The sequence below is a fragment of the Perca fluviatilis genome, chromosome 1 (genome assembly GCF_010015445.1).
Source record: "Perca fluviatilis chromosome 1, GENO_Pfluv_1.0, whole genome shotgun sequence".
In the NCBI taxonomy this organism is placed as follows: domain Eukaryota; kingdom Metazoa; phylum Chordata; class Actinopteri; order Perciformes; family Percidae; genus Perca; species Perca fluviatilis.
The window spans coordinates 4,219,667-4,236,385 of NC_053112.1; the positions used below are offsets into that span (position 1 = coordinate 4,219,667).

At 39.6% G+C, this 16,719-nt stretch overlaps 2 protein-coding genes across 2 annotated transcripts in view; both read right to left on the minus strand.

Annotated features, from left to right (window-relative positions):
• The window catches only part of LOC120568386 (NACHT, LRR and PYD domains-containing protein 12-like), a 251,224-nt gene extending 242,376 nt beyond the window's left edge, over nt 1–8,848 (minus strand). The window contains exons 1-3 of the mRNA XM_039815892.1: nt 8,714–8,848; nt 3,423–3,511; nt 2,831–2,905 (exon numbers count right to left, since the gene is read on the minus strand). The gene's annotated coding sequence lies outside the window, so the exon portion shown is untranslated. The remainder of the gene's footprint in view (nt 1–2,830; nt 2,906–3,422; nt 3,512–8,713) is intronic.
• Nucleotides 8,849–14,216: 5,368 nt separating this feature from the next.
• The window catches only part of LOC120568355 (myelin and lymphocyte protein-like), a 6,772-nt gene continuing 4,269 nt past the window's right edge, over nt 14,217–16,719 (minus strand). Inside the window, exons 3-4 of the mRNA XM_039815809.1 lie at nt 15,860–15,985; nt 14,217–14,966 (exon numbers count right to left, since the gene is read on the minus strand). Coding sequence (XP_039671743.1) covers nt 14,892–14,966; nt 15,860–15,985 — 201 coding nt within the window. The 3' untranslated portion in view covers nt 14,217–14,891. The remainder of the gene's footprint in view (nt 14,967–15,859; nt 15,986–16,719) is intronic.

The window sequence follows — 16,719 nt, forward strand, 5'->3', positions numbered from 1 at the left end:
GATCACCTCCTTAAAGTCAGTTAACTCTGGTGATCCATTTTCCCATTGATCCCAGTGACCCACTGATTTAACTGAAATGCGTAGAATAGAAATGTTATGTTGACATGATTTACCTGAAGTGCTTAAAGGGGTAATAGAATGATTATATAGGGTATTTCACACTGTTCCTTATGGTCTCCTAATGGGGTATGTAACATTGGTTGGGCTGAAAATGGCCTGGTTGATATTTTATTGGCCCTTATGCATCCCTGTGTTTTGGCCCTATTTGTAACAAGAGCTTTTCTTCCAAATATGGTATGGTCATGAATATTTAGATGAGCTGCGCGCTGATTGGTTGAGCGACTTGCCATACGCAGACATTAGAGACGCGCGCTGATTGGTTGAGCGAATCCCCAATACACATACATTACAGAAGCGACAGAATCTCATATTCCAGACACTGCAATGTTTCATTACCAAATTCACTTCTGAGACTTTTTTAAGCGAGAAATCAACTATATAAAGCTGAAATATGGGCTGTTTTACAAAAATTGATGGCTAATTGCAAATTTGGTAAGACGTGTCGGACTTTAGGAGCTCCATACAGTTTGACGAGAAAGGCCCCGCCGGGCGGGCTCCATACCCAGGGCAAAGTCACCCTTTGTGGATACTGCATACGGGGCTCGCGGCCAGCTGCCGGCATAACTATAATATATTTATGGTTTGAATTTCTCCACGCCACTTATATAACATCATTCCCCAATGTCTTATAAAGCTAACCGTTGTGTCGATTTGATTTTAAGGCATTTTTATGAACGCTGGTGCGTCTTTGTAGGAACGAGCAGCTGCTTGCTATATGTCTCATTCATTACAATGGGGAAATACCGCCCGCGCTTGCTCACTTTCGCATAACTAAAGTATATTTACAGTTTGAATTTCGTCACGGCATGAATATTACAGGTTCCTCAAGGTCTTACAAAGCTTAGCTAACACTTGTCCGATTTCGGATTTCAATTGAATGTATTTTTGTGAATGTCAGAGTTAGGAGGAGGCTAGCTAGCTCTCATTGATGGACTCCATCTCACCGCGGCTCTATCAATGAGACTTGCGGACAAGAGGCGTTTATTTCCCGATTGTTTGTTTAAATAACTCAACACACATACCCATTAAAAGATTAACTGGAACCTGCGGGCTGCGGTAAAAGATTGCGGGCGTAACAAGCCTTCGCTGACACTCCCGTCAGCGCGATGTAGCAACCCAGGCAGCACCAACACCGGCACTAAACTCCGACGCACAGTCGGAGAAAATTTGCAATTAGCCATCCATTTTCGTAAAAGCGGCCCATATTTGAGCTTTATATGGTTGATTTCTCGCAAAAAAGTTTCTGAAGTGAATTTTGTAATGGAATAGCAGAGATCTGTATAAAAAGTTTTTTTTTTTGGTTTTGCATTCTATCATCCTTTAAAGCATATGTGTGTTATGGTTACATGATTTTGAGTTGTTTAAAGGGGTGATAGAATGCAAAACCGATTTTACCCTGTCATATTTGAATGACGGTGGGTAAATAGGACATACATAGAACCTCAAAATCCCATTGACACCTCTTTCCGCTGCAAATTTCACAATTAGAAACTGCCTCTGAAATGGGCAAATCTCTCCTCCTTATTTGGCTCTAGTCTCTCTCTTTGTCACGCCCCAACATTTACATAGGCTACACCACTGATCTGAGATCAGGTAGTCTTCTGAATAGGTTGCGCAGATCTTCGAAATTGTATACATTGGTCATCTGCTATTATATCAAAAAATTCACTTCTGAGACTTTTTTATGCGAGAAAACAACTATGTATAGGTTAAATGTGGGCCGTTTTACAAAAATGTATGGATAATTGCAAAGCGGCCAGTGCTGCCTGGGTTACTGCCTCGCCGGCCTGCCTGTCCTTCAGACCTCGGCCCGCTGTGAGCTAGATGGAGCGCCGTCACGGCCGGCAGCCCACGGTGCTTGATACCTGTGCAAAGTCACCATTTCTGGGTTACTGGACTACCAAACGCCGCTGCCCTGACAGAGCTCCAGGGCCTGCAGGTTCGCTGTTCTCCCTCCCCTCTTCCTGCTAAATGGCCGGTGTGTGTGTGAGTGACAGCGCGGTCAGCGAGCTTGTTACGCCTGCAATCTCTTACCACCAGTTCCAGTTAATGTTATAATGGATATGTGTGTTGAGTTATTTAAATAAACGATCGGGGAAGTCACTGTTTCTGGGTGACTGGAGAGACAGCGGCCCACTGAGCCCCGCTGAGTTCAATCAGGGCAGCGGCATTTGGTAGTCCAGTAACCCAGAAAGGGTGACTTTGTGCAGGTCGTGGAGCTCTGCGGACTGCCGATATCTCTGTACCCAAGTAGCAGCGCTTTGGCTGTAGCCTACTTCCACCCAATATAGTCCCAAGTCAATATCTGTCTAGGAAATCGTCTAGTCTTATTCTGCATTGCTATTTTTACTCGTTGTGAATACGCAGGCCACAAGAAGTAATTAGGTTTTGTTTTTGTTGTTGTTGGGTCACTTTTACTCACGACATGCTAACGGCAACAAATGATTCCATTCATTACGCTGAGCTAAGCTAACAGCGGCGCCGCCGTACTAAGACAATGCATGCAAAATTGCATTTGCCCACCGATATAAATATAGAGTAGATGGTGAATAACCCTATTTTAACAAACAGTGGCGTATTCCTTTAAATGAAAAAAGATTACATTTAAACCTCTCTTTGAACATTAGTTGTAGGGACAGACTCCTTTTGAAACCAGAGTGCAAAACATAAGTGAGTGATAGATATTTAGGAAAGTGAGCCATCATCTTACCAAGGTGTAAAGTTTCTGGATCCACAGCCCGGCTAAACAACTTTTCCATTCTGCATAACATCCCAGCTGCTCTCACTGTAGAAGTGAAGAACAAACATCACACCGGAAATGTTACAAGGAGCTGAAATAAAAAAGTGACTTTGTATCATAAATCCTCTTTCTATTAGAAACCCAAAAGAAATACAGGTTAGTCCAAACTGACGTGGCAGAGTGTTGAATAATCTGGGTTTTATCACTTGCTATCTAATATCATTAAAGGCAGTCTGGGCATCAGTTGAGAATAAAAGAGGGGGTGGCTCCTGAGGTTGGACTTTGACTTCTGCTCCTTTTGTGAGAGCTGTGAAGTTAATATTAACTAACCTGCTCTTTTCCCTCTCTTTATTCATAACTGGGCTCACAGGAAGACTGGAAGTAAGTATGGATGTTTACATGCTTTAATGTTGAAATTAATTTTCCTCACCGTCTGTCTGTCTGAATATATCTTAATTCACCCTCTGTCTGAGACGCTCTTATTTAGTGCCTGTCTCTCTAAGCCCTTCTACCACAAAAGCCTAGTCTGCTCTGATTGGCTTAAGAGAAAAATATGGTGCACCTTTGCAAAGGTAGTTGTCAAGTTGTGGGTGGAGAAACTCACTCATCCAGGTAGGCCGTTGAGAACAGGTTCTCATTTGCAACGGCGACCTGGCAAAGAAAAGCATAAGTGTGCATGACACCATACAGTTTCAGAATCAATACAATACAAGAATACAAAATACAATAGGCTACATAAAGTGCAGATTAAGTAGGCATTACAAAGCTGGCGCAAAGTCTGGTATAAGTGAGTCGATGGATATGCGAAAGTGATATGGTAATAACACAATATAAATAGACAGTCTATATAAATGTTGAAATGTAGTAAAGAGTCAATATACAGTTAGTTCAAGTTGTGGTCCAGTTAGTGAGGTAGAAAAATTGTACAACAACAATGGTGGGAAGAATAACAGTTGGGCATTCCAGGGCAGAAGGAAAAGAGCAAGAGAGTGTAAACAGATATGATAGCAGTGCAGGAGAAGATGTGCAACTATGCAACTATGCAATGGGGCATGACAGAGAATAATGGAATAAGGGTGTGCAAAACAGTGCATGAATGATAGAGAACAGTTAGCACGTACAGTGATCGGACAGGAGCCCAGACAGAAGTACTTTAAAGACAGTTAGTGGGATAAGGGTTTTGAGTCCAGACAGAAATCAGAACCAGTCGTAATAAATTATTAAAAAACTAAAATTAAAATCTCATTTATAGTTCACAGTTAGATAGGTTTCATCAACAATAATCAATCTGAATCATGTCGGCTGATGATTTAAATATTCATAATAACATACACACTGTAAAGATCTTTGAGGCAAATTTGTGATTTCCCAGCATATAAATAAAAGTGACTTTTCACATTAGAAACATTTTTGTTTTATTTAAGCTTCACATATCTCCGTCACAAACACTGTCACATGTTGATGTGGAGTCAAACAAGTCAGAAATACTTCCACATTTAGTGAAATGTCCTGGCTCCAGTAACTGCCAGAGACAAACTGCAGGTTTGAACTTGTCTCTTCAGAAACCTCTGGATGTGTTTTCATTCAGTCTGTAGTTGAGGATTAAAAGACACATTCACTTTTGATGCAATGAAGTTTGTGACACACACCTGCCAATCAAAAAGACCTCTCTGAGGAGTACAATACAGGCCCCGCCTCCCCAACATGGAGTCTCCTAACTTTGTCTCCAGGTAAAGACTACAAACAGCTGTGGGCGTGTAGTTTAGTGCTGTCAGAGAGTAACCAGCTGATCAAGTTTTAGTCAGAGAGTAAAAAGTCTTAAGCCTGTCAGAGCAGAAAGATCTAACTTGTTTCCTGTTGATTAAATTTGACTTCACTGAACATATAAAGTCACTTTGCCGAAAAAGTCACAAATCACAGAATAATTAGAAAATTAATTAGTGAATATTCAGATCTACAAACAGTAAACACTGTGTTGACGTGTTTTATGAATCCCCCAAATATAAGGAGCAAAAGCAGAGTTTCTTCATCAAGCATCAAACATGGCGGCAGCAGGTAGTAGTAGCAGCAGCTTGGCAGGCGCTGATTCTTCACCTATCCTAAAGACACCTGGGAAGCCGCCTGATATAAAAACTGCCGTAACCATCTGGACATTGTGGCCATTCACAAAAGATATCAATGCTCGGGCCTTAAGTGTGCTAATTGTGTTGCTTTACCTGATGGCTCTCTCTACTACGCAAATGTATGGGAGCTGGGTAGCTGCTTGTGAACGCTCAAACTCACTTGGTGGTGTGCCAACGACGCTCGCTGCTCCCTTGGACTCGTGGAGCCAGTATATAATCTACTCTAACGTGCTGGACGGTGGGCGAGCCGTTTGCCAGGATGATCACCGCGGTCAGCTACGTGCACGGAGAGTGGGTCGTCACGCAAAAGTTCAGCGAGGAAATGCAACGATTCTTTGCATTATGCTACTGCTATGCGGGGATGTTCATGCAAATCCTGGCCCTATGGTCGTACAACATTCACCACAGCTGAATACATCCACGGCAACACCAGTGATCTCCATGCCACAAGGTAACATCTTAACATGCTGTGTGTCCAAAACTGCAGAACTCAGCTCGCTGCAGACTATTGTCACCTCCAAACAACGAAACACTAAACTTTTTCAAACAGTTAATTATGCATCGGTACTATGGAATCCTAGAACAAAACCGAAAGGAATATTTGGCGGACATATAAACATACGTAGTGTGATATCAAAAACGGAACAATTGGAACATTTACTTTTGGACTCAAATCTTGATTACCTGTGTCTTACAGAGACTTGGTTAACATCCACGACTCCTCTATCCGTGTTTACAATTCCTGGAAATAATGTTTACAGACGGGACAGAGGGAAGGGGAAAGGAGGTGGAGTCTTAATCTACGTGAAAGACAGTATAGTCATCAAATGGACATTCCAGTGCAAACCTTGGAATGTGTCGGTGTTACTATAACCCTTTCAGCACAAATGTCATTCATTTTACTTGCTGTATATCGACCACCAAATGCGACAAATGAATGTTATCTTGGCTTAGCTGAAATACTTAAAATATATGAAAGAAAAGAAACTCTTTTAATGGGTGATCTGAATATAAACTGGCTTGATAAATTAAGAAGGAAAAAACTTAAGGATATCACAAACTCTGTACAAATGACTCAAATGATAAACAAGCCAACTAGACTAACAAAAAAATCCCAAACTTTAATTGACCTCATATTTACAAATAAACCAGATAGGGTGACTAAAACATACAATTTAATAACAGGTCTGTCAGATCACAACCTCACTCTAGTTGCTAGAAAAATAAATAAATCAAGGTATAGGGACAAACAGAAAATGAAAAATAAAAATGAAATGTTCCATATTCCTAAAAGACATCAAATTGCACTGATGAATGATTTAAATGAAATAGATTGGGAGTGTAAAGTTGACAGTAAAGGCTGTGAGTATACATGCAATAATATTACTTTAGCTTTACAGGAGACCGTTACCAAATATACAGAATTAAAGAGAAACAAAACTAATAAAAAGAAATTGCCATGGTTTGGTAGCTCTCTTTGGGATCTAATGAAGCAGAGAGATCTGGCACTAAAAACTTTTCTGAAATCAAAATTGACTACTGATCATTATGTATATAAAAGTCTAAGGAACAAGGTTACCACGCAGCTTAGAAAAGCCAAGGCAAATTTTTATTTAAATCTGATTAAAGATGCAAAAGGAAATAGTAAACTCCTTTGGAAAGGTATGGATAAATTACTTGGAAAAGAAAAAAAACATTGTGATCGTGTGCAACTGAAAATAAATGGAGTTATTTTAAATGAGAATACAGAGATGGCAACGCATTTTAATGATTATTTTTTAGATTCTGTGCAGAACCTGGCAGACACGTTCCCGAAATCAATTTGTGAACATAGCCTTACTTGTGATGAGTCTCTCTTTAAATTACTTCATGTAGAAGATGTGACAGTTTTAAAAGTAATATCACACTTAAATAATAGTAAATCTAAGGATATTTTTGCCATTGATTCTGTGTTTTTAAAAGAGCACAAGGAAATTTTAACTCCAGTGCTAACTAAAGTCATAAATCAGTCTATAAATGAAAGTATTTTTCCTACAGCTTTGAAAACAGCTATAGTAAAGCCTATACACAAGTCAGGAGACAAGCTCCAGGTCTCTAACTATAGACCTATAAGCATTCTTCCTACTATTTCCAAAGTCTTTGAAAAGGTGGTTGCAGCCCAGCTAGTGGAACATCTTGACTACAATGCTGCATTACATCCTCTCCAGTTTGGTTTCAGAAAACGATACTCAACGGAGACAGCATGTTGTTATTTAATAGAGAAAATAAAATCAAGTCTGGATAGCGGAGGAGTTGTAGGGGCGGTCTTTCTTGACTTGCGTAAGGCATTTGATACAGTAAACCATGAATTACTGATAGATAAATTAACAAATTTCTCTATTAGTATAAGTACAATTAATTGGATTCAATCTTTTCTCAGTGCAAGGCAGCAGTGTGTATCAATAAATAATGTATTATCTCCCTTACAAGCATGCACTATGGGTGTGCCGCAGGGCTCTATATTAGGGCCCTTGTTTTCTCTTTATATTAATGATTTTCCGTCTGTGTGTAATAATGCTAAAATGATTATGTACGCTGATGATACAGTGGTGTATATTCATGGTAAAACTATTAAGGATGTTGCCCGAAAGTTAACTGAGGAAATGAAAAAGATTTCTATTTGACTAAAAAACTCTCATTTAACTTTGAATGTTGACAAAACGGTCTCTATGTTTTTTACAAACCGCCGTAAGCTCTCGTCATGTAAAACTGATCCAAAAATCATAATTGAAGGTCAGGAAATATCAAGGGTTGACCAAATTAAATATTTAGGAGTCATTCTTGACCCAAATTTAAATTTCAAAAAACATATTAAAAAGACAACTAACACGTTGAAAATCAACATAGCACAGTTTAGATATATTAGGAACTCTTTGACCATAGATGCATCTAATTTATATCTAAATGCGATGATAATTCTGCACTACGTTTCTGCATGACGAGTTGGTCACAGGCATGTAAAACAGCATTAAGGCCCCTGGAAACATTGTACAAAAGTTCTCTTAAGGTTCATGACAAGAAATCTCGGCTATTTCACCACTGTCATATTCTTAAAAAACATAGTATATTAAGTTTTGAAAACATAATCATATATTCAAATATCTGTCTTTTGTTTAAGATAATAAATAGTATTGCGGCTCCTCCGGTTAAAAAGTATATCTTACTGAGCTCAGAAATTACAACTCGAGCGACTCGAGCGACTCGAGCGACTGCTCGGGGTGAGTGTAGGATTCCACAGTGTAAAACGGCATTCGGCAGCTCAGCTTTTTCAAGTGTGGCTATCAGACAGTGGAATAAGTTGCCAACAGAGCTGATAACGTGCAAATTAAAAAAAAATGTCATGTCGTGCCAAAAAATGGCTTCTTTTAAAACAAACATGCTCACATAATGTATAGTAATTGATGTGTATGTGGGAGTGTATTAGTAAATGAATGCTGAGGAATGAATGAAGGGTGGGATCATTTTAATGCTCATTTGAATGTTGGTTATAGGATAAATGTTTTTATTCAATTAAATTTGTTGAGATCAGCCTGCCCAGGGACTACAGGTGGAAACTAGCACATGTGCTACAACCTGGTATAATGCATTTCTCCTGTCTAAGGTTAATGTATATTGTATGTTGTCCCTGTTTAAATAAATAAATGAAAGAAAGAAAGAAAGGGTGTGTAATGTTACCTGTCAGGCTGCTCACCTGTTAAAGTCCCGTCCAGATGAGGTCAGAGAGACGTCCTCCTCCTCCGTCTGAAGACTCTGACAGACGCTGCTGCTGTCTGTGTTCATCACTTCCTCCCACCTTTAAATCCAAACCTATAAATGTCAGTCTGACGTCAGAGCAGAGGGCCGGTCTGAGCTGGAGTTCTGCCAGTCAGAAGCAGCTGGCAGCGTTCCTAAAGCTCTGTCAGTCAGCTCTCTGATGACGTCAGCTCTCTGAAACTGACATTTGATGGAGGCGACTTTGGTTCACAGAACATATTTCCATGACAATAAACTGTTTATTGTAGACAAACGCCTCTGCCATGAAACATACACAGACTTAACATGTTTCAAATTATTCATAAATAGGCCTATGTTTAAAAACACAACACCTTATCCGTGTCCTTTCCTGTTGTTTGTCCTGCAGATAACACAAAGAAACACCTGTCCATGTGCTGTTTCTATGCTCACATAAGAAAACAGCAGCAGATCTTTTGTTATTGTGGCCTCCATGTTTTCACACACCTGATGCTCTAGGCCAGGGGTCTCCAAACTTTTTTAAGCCAAGGACCCCTTAACTGAAATAGAGACGGATCAGGGACCCCCTACTACATTATATTTTATAAAATGAAGTTTCATATTAATCTGGTCCTACAATAACTTTTAGGGCAGCCTAAAGCATTTATAGATACCTTTTTTTGCATAGAATACTAAGCTATTCAAATAGCCTTAAAATTGTTGGCATGATTTTATAAATCATGTTTTAATTAGTGACTATATTATTGGCCAGTAAGCCTATCATCAGTGGGGATTTATATTTGCTAATAATATGTTGGAATCATGTTAAGACGTTTACATTTTGGAAAAACTTTCAAAAATTAACAATAATTTGGAGGCCCCCCTGCAGTGACTCTGAGGACCCCCTAGGGGTCACGGACCCCCTGTTGAAGATTCCTGCTCTAGGCTACGGCCAACCGGTGGTGGCAGTCATGCAACAAGTTGTTATGCCAAACGCCCAATATAACAGAAGAAGAAGAACACACATCCCGACCATGTGAACGCTGGCAGTCGGAAAAACAACGTACCCAGGGGGGGGGGCGGTCCCTGATATTCCCAGGTGGCGTGAACGCACCAACTGACAGAACTCCAAAGAGTCCAAACTGCAGGAACAGTGAAGCCCCAAAAGAAGAAGAAACAGAACAACAAGTTCATTATTAAATGATGGAGGAACAAGAGTCTATAAAGTCATGACAGCAAACTAAAACTTACAGTGGCCCAGCAGGTTCTCTTGAACTGTCTGGGCCACCGTACAATCTGCATCTACAGAGAGTGGTGGCATGAAACTAACCAAGAGATAGCTTACATACATCTACAGTCAAACTGTCTCTTTATTCATATTAATTAAATCACAACAGCATTCTATGTTTTGGTGCCTGAGTTCTAAGCACTACTTTACATGTTCCAAGTCTTAATATATAAATAGAAAACTCACGTCATATATTTGTAAGCCACTTCCCTCTTGTGGGTGCCTGGCGCCTGGAGATGTCTCTCTACACTGCTCTGGGACTCTGTTGTGTGTCTGATGTGTTGGGGGGGTAGAGCTGAGAGACAGAAGAACTGAACGCTGGTTCAGGATGGTGGCTGAGACCTTTATATGGTTTTTATTGTCACACAGTGAATGCTGGCTTCAGCATCCTTTATGGAGTAGTGCAAAATACACTTTCTTTCTTAGAATTAAATCCACAACACAATCTAAACTTGATAATAATACATAGTTTATGAATTATTAAATAAAATATTATCTCAACTTAAATACCGACACAAGTATTGACATCAGTAAATAAATTAATCTAATTTGCATTGCTTTTCACCTCAAACTGTAGCTTGATGCTTAAATAAACTCAACGTATTAACAAATTAACTTAAAGTGTGGTTTTAAATGGATATCTTCCAATAATTTAAGTTAAGCAGTTTATTTATGGAGTAGTGGATACTACAGTTTGAAAAACCACCTACAGGCACCAAACTGGTAAAGGGACAAAAAGTGTGAATTTCTGAACTCTCGCTGTAATAGACATAACAGCAGTGCCTCCTGGTGGTTTACTCATGACCTTACATGTATGCTGATAGTTGGTGGCTGGAATCGTTCCTCCGGTCCAAACTGTATATGGTTTAAGGTTCATTTATTGACAGTGCTTAACATGCAACTGTAGTCTCTTTTTGATACACAAGAAAAACAATCAAAATCAGAAGTACATTTCTGAAAGTGCATAAGGAGGAACGTAAACAGCACGTTCCACTGGAGAATTCAATCCAGTTGCCATTGTATTGCCATTTGACACTGATTAAAGACAGCTTAGTGCTTATACATATTTGTTCATCTGTTTTTGTAATACCTTTTGTACAGTTTCCAAAGGCAATACCCTGCATTAGCGCTTTTTAGGCAAGGCAAGGCAGCTTTATTTATATAGCACATTTCAGCAATAGGGCAATTCAAAGTGCTTTACATAAAACATGAAAGAGCATTCAGAAAACAATTAAAAACAATTTAAAAACATTCAAAGTCAAGAATAAAATTTACAGTGCAGTATAAGAATTTAAAAAACTGAGAGAAACATGAAAGAGCAGTTACAAAACAATTAAAATCAATTAAAACAGTTAAACATATAAATGCAGATAAAATAGGTTATTTAAAGAAAGGCAATATCAAAAAGATAGGTATTCAGCCTTGATTTAAAAGAACTGAGAGTTGCAACGGACCTGCATTAAAAAGTTTGTTTATTGTAAAGTGCTTAATAAATGAAATACATTGTGAAACTTCACAGACATCAGTGTCCAATTGCAATCTTTGTGTCCAATTCAAATAACTAATGTACAATGTCCAGTACCTAGTGTCCAATGGCAACACCTTACATTCGACAGACCCTGTACCCTTTACGGTATTTCAAGAGGAAATAGATCATATCTTCCAAGTTATAATGCGCTGGGGGCCAGAAACATGCTCCAATGAGCCAAAATAACACTTCTTTAGTAAATAATAAACCCCAGCTTCTCTTATCCCCGATTACAGAAAGCAGGTTCCTTGTCTACATGACGGTTAAGAAACCAGTGTGCTGTAATCTGATTACTGAGGAGTATTTAAGCAAGTCCCAGTCATCTAATGAGTGATGACCGTTCTGCTGTCGTTCATCAGAGCACCTGAACGTCAGCTGTTACTTCATGTAGCAACTTCTTTGCAACCTCCATAAGCCGCCGAGAGGCTGAGTGAAGAACCATCATGTATGACGCGCCGTTTGAAAAATTCAGTTCCACTCCGTGATATGCGTTCAAAGATTTATTGTCCATTTGAAAATAGGAAAAAACAAAAAGAAACAAAATCCAGTTGCATGAAAAATGCTGCGTAGGTGAAGGTAGTCAAGTTCGATTTTGCGGTTAACCTTGCAGTGAAACTTGAGGTAAACAGAAAATGCAAAAACCCAAACTCACCCCTTCTCTAGCCTCCTCCATGCAGGTGCGCAGGTGTATAAATACACTGATTATTGTCAGACCAACCCCTGTGATGTCCTACATGACGTCATAGGTGAAAAACTATAAACAACAAACATAATATACGTGGCTCCTATACTTCATAGTCTCTATCAGGCAACTATATGGAAGTGCAATGTTAAATCACTGTGATCCTCAAATTGAATAATTCATCTACGTTTGATGTATTCTGATGGTCTGAACACAAAGTGTTGTACCAAAACGGTTAAGTCATGAAATCTTTCAGGAAATTGAATCCCCATAAATACTTAAATAAAACTTCGGAAGAAAACACAAGGCATTTTTCTTAGATTTTTTGGCCCATTGTTAAAAATCATAAAGGGCCAGGATGGATGGATGGATGGATGGGCACAGCACAGTATTTGCCATGACTAGACTTCTGCCATTTAAGTCAGGACCCCACTCAGTAGGCCAAGTTTCATTGAAAATCTGGGTTCATGACCTTCTTCTAAAATGTAGCTAAAGACATGCAACTTCTTCAGTATCAAAGATGGTATTCTGTAGAATATGTGACCCAATTTTAGCATTCACATTGGGGGAGAATTTTGCTATTTAGGTCAAACTCCAAACAGATTGATTTGTCTTTTCCACCTAAACCTGTTAATCCTCCTCTACTCTTCTCCCTGCAATGCATTAATCTCCCACCCCTTTTAAATCCAATAACATGTCATTTAGCTGACACTTTTATCCAAAGTGACTTACAATTGCTATATGTCAGAGATTGCATGCCTCTGGGGAAACCAGGGCTTGAGTGTTTTCCTTAGGGAGACATTGGTTGATGTACCACAGTGGGAATTGAACCCAGATCTCCCACACCCAAGGAATGTGTCATATCCACTGCGCTGCCACCACCAAAACTGATTATCAGTTTGAGTAATTTTTTATGTAAAAACAGGTAACCTTGTGTGATGTCAGCTTGTTAAATGTGAATATTTTCTAGATTCGTCTCTCCTCTGGGACAGGAAACTGAAGATCTTTGAGTTGTGGACAAAACGAGACATTTGAGGACGTCATCTTGGGCTTTTTGGGAAACACTGATCCACATTTTTTTTTACCATTTTCTGACATTTTATAGACACCACACATCTAATCCATTCATCTAGAAAATAATCCACACATTAATCAACCATGAATATAATGTTTTTAAAGACATCAAGTGTGTCAGTTGTTTGTGACACCGGCTCATAGGTGTGAGCTTCTTTAGTTTCATGGAGACGCTTCACTATTATCACCTGCTGCCTTCTCATCAATTATACATCACAGCTACAGTACACTGACCCGCCCTGCTGTGTGTGTGTGTGTGTGTGTGTGTGTGTGTGTGTGTGTGTGTGTGTGTGTGTGTGTGTGTGTGTGTGTGTGTGTGTGTGTGTGTGTGTGTGTGTGTGTGTGTGTGTGTGTGTGTGTGTGTGTGTGTGTGTGTGTGTGTGTGTGTGGAAGCGTGCCCTGTATTAACTGCCGGTCACACCCCATTAAACCTGGTTTCATGTTCTTGTTGTTGTTCTCCTGTTGGAGTTTGATCAACCATTACTTTTTGTCGCCTAAACTCAACCAGCACTAGAAGAAGTATTCAGATTACTGCAGTAAAAGTACTAATACCACTGCAGTGAAAATTTTACTTCAGTCAAAGTGTGTAAGTATAATCAGGAAAATGTAGTTTAAGTATTAAAACATTGTAGAAAGTGTAAAGGATCCAAACAGCTGTGTGTTTAATGGTGTACACACACACAAACACACACACACACACACACACACACACACACACACAACCAGTTGTGTGTTTAATAGTCTCATCATCTCAGCTGGACTTGTAGCCATTATATTCTTGGCTAGTTTACTTTAGACTCAAACATCAGATTTTATAAACTACATGTGTTCTGTGTGCAGTAATCTTAATGTGTAAAGTAACTAGTAACTAAAGCTGTCACCATAGTAACAGATGGAGGCAGCTGTGGCGCTACTAAGCATTGCAATTTTTATTCTGCTACAAAGGCGGAGCGAAATTTTCCAGTTTCTATGAATTTTGATGATTTTTCTACAAAACAATCCTGAATCTTAACTTTTGGTCCGTTAAATAAAGTGGCCAAAACACTTTTTGTTTCACATTTTTCAAAACAAACCCATTTATTGATTTTTCATTGACTTTAGCAGTCTCAAAATGTTTTACAATAATAAAAGTGTAAACGGAGTTATGAAGGCTTAAACCTGCAAAAACATCTGGACTGATCCACTTTTAATGTGATTCTTGTGTTAGGACAACTTATAAAAATATAAAATCACCTGAGAGCAAAACAAAAAGACCAAACTAAACCATGTAACTAAAGGGAAAGCGGTAAAGAGGCTGAGGAGGAGCACATGACAACATGTGAGGGTGGACAGAATAATCGAAACCCTCAAAAATAGCCCTGCAGTAAAACCAGTGTGACAAAGATTCAAATGGTTTGTGTTTTTTGTGACTCTGGCCGTTGACTGAACTCCTTCATTTGACACAACCATCGTCACTTTAAATCCCCGAAACCCCTGGTGCTTCAGCCAGCCGGACACTGAGCGATGTGACGGTGATCCAGATGTTGCCTCACAGATTCCTGAATGAAAAACCTCAGCAGTCAGACTCCGTCAGCATCAGCGCGCTGCTAGAAGGACTTCCAGCGGATGGCCGACAGGATGGTGTGGATGAAGTAGAGGAGCGTCGCCACGTATGAGAAGACCTGCAGAGACAGAGAGAAACATCAGGGGAAGATCTGATTGGTTAATCCTCTGGTGGGATTGGTGTGGACGGAGTACACACAGAGATACACTGGTAAGAGCCAATGAGGTTTAGATTAGATTAAATTAAACTTTATTGTCATTGTGCAGAGTACAAGTACAAGACAACGACATGCAGTTTTCGTCTAACCAAAAGTGCAAAAAGAGCAGAAAAGTGCAATGTGATATAAAAGTATAGACAGGACAAGAAATATAGTGTAGACAGTAGTGTAAAGTTGGTTAACAGAAGGTTGTTTAGAGTAATATAAATTGAACATAAATATGTGCAGTATATTAGCAGTTACCTTATCAGAGCAGAATAAATATGGCTATGTAAGGTGAACCATGTATGGACCAATAAAAACTATGAACCATTACTAGTGCAGTTTCTCCTGGGTTGGGCCCTATTTTTAAAGTTAGATTAACTGGACTAACAATAAACTGATGTCAGGGTTTCCCAGTATGCTGTAAGCCTGGAGGCCTATTTTCTAATCTATTTTATAGACATGTTTTTAACTACAGTTACAGCCGGGCGGCTCGGTTGGAAACTTAGACAGTGTCATATTTTAACATCTCCAGTTAGCTTTCAGCAATGACTCAATGTAGGGCCCTATAGAATCTGTCTTACAGCTTTTTTAAATTCTCAATTTTTTGATTCTTTCCATGATTCTGTTGAAACTATTGGGTTTTACATGAATGCTGTCATCAGTGTGTGACTGGCCTCAGCCGGGCCCTCGTTGAAATAACAACTTTTCTGAGGGGAAACATGGATCTTGTATGTGTGAATGATGTCTTTTTCCAAGGTTTAGAAATCAAAGTAGCCCACACTTGTGTGACAGAAAGCAGTAACACTGACCACTGCAGAGATGTCCAGCTTGTAGTTTGTGGTGAAGGGCCCGTCCTTGTAGTCCAGGGTCACTTTGGCCAAAGTCACAGCGGCGCTGAGGTAGAAGAAGGCGGCGATGCCGTGATACGCAAAGTCCTGACGGAAGAGGAAAGACAAGACGAGCGTGAGAAACTCTCAGTGAACCTGTCAAAACAAACGCTGACGCACTGTAACACAAAACCGCTGAGTCATGGTGTCGGGCCGCAGTTACACATTTATTTGTGTTACAGCAGCAAGTTACCAAGGACACACACACACAAACACACACACTCACACATACAAAAAAAATACAAAGAAATAAGATACAAAAAAATAGATACAAACTCCAGAACACCTACTGAAAATATATACTTAGAGGAATGCAAGGAACATGTATATTGTAGAATAATGTTCTTACTATTTGCAGATGAATATAATAAGAATGTAAAAGGTTTCCATAAGAGACCAAGTGTGTTTTGGTGTATGCTTATTTAGCTTAAGCCATAAGTATAAGATATTTAGGGTCACAGTGGCGTCGAGCAGAGTACAGTGAGTAATAATAACAAGTGAAACAGGAGCAGAATGTAGCACTTCGCGTGAGAGCAAATGAGGACGAGACATAATACAGTGGCCCCCACCCTGGCGGGACTTGTGTGAAGATAGCAGTCCCGCGGACGAATGCGCGGGGGATATATATTGTAGGTATTTTATTTGGACAGACACATTGTCCCAAAGGGGGGACACAGAGGAGGTAAACCCCAACAATATACAAGTGTAGAATAAAATGTCCAACCTATACATAGTACATGTGAAGTAGCATAACAGAGAGGAAATGAGTGGAGGAAGTGAAG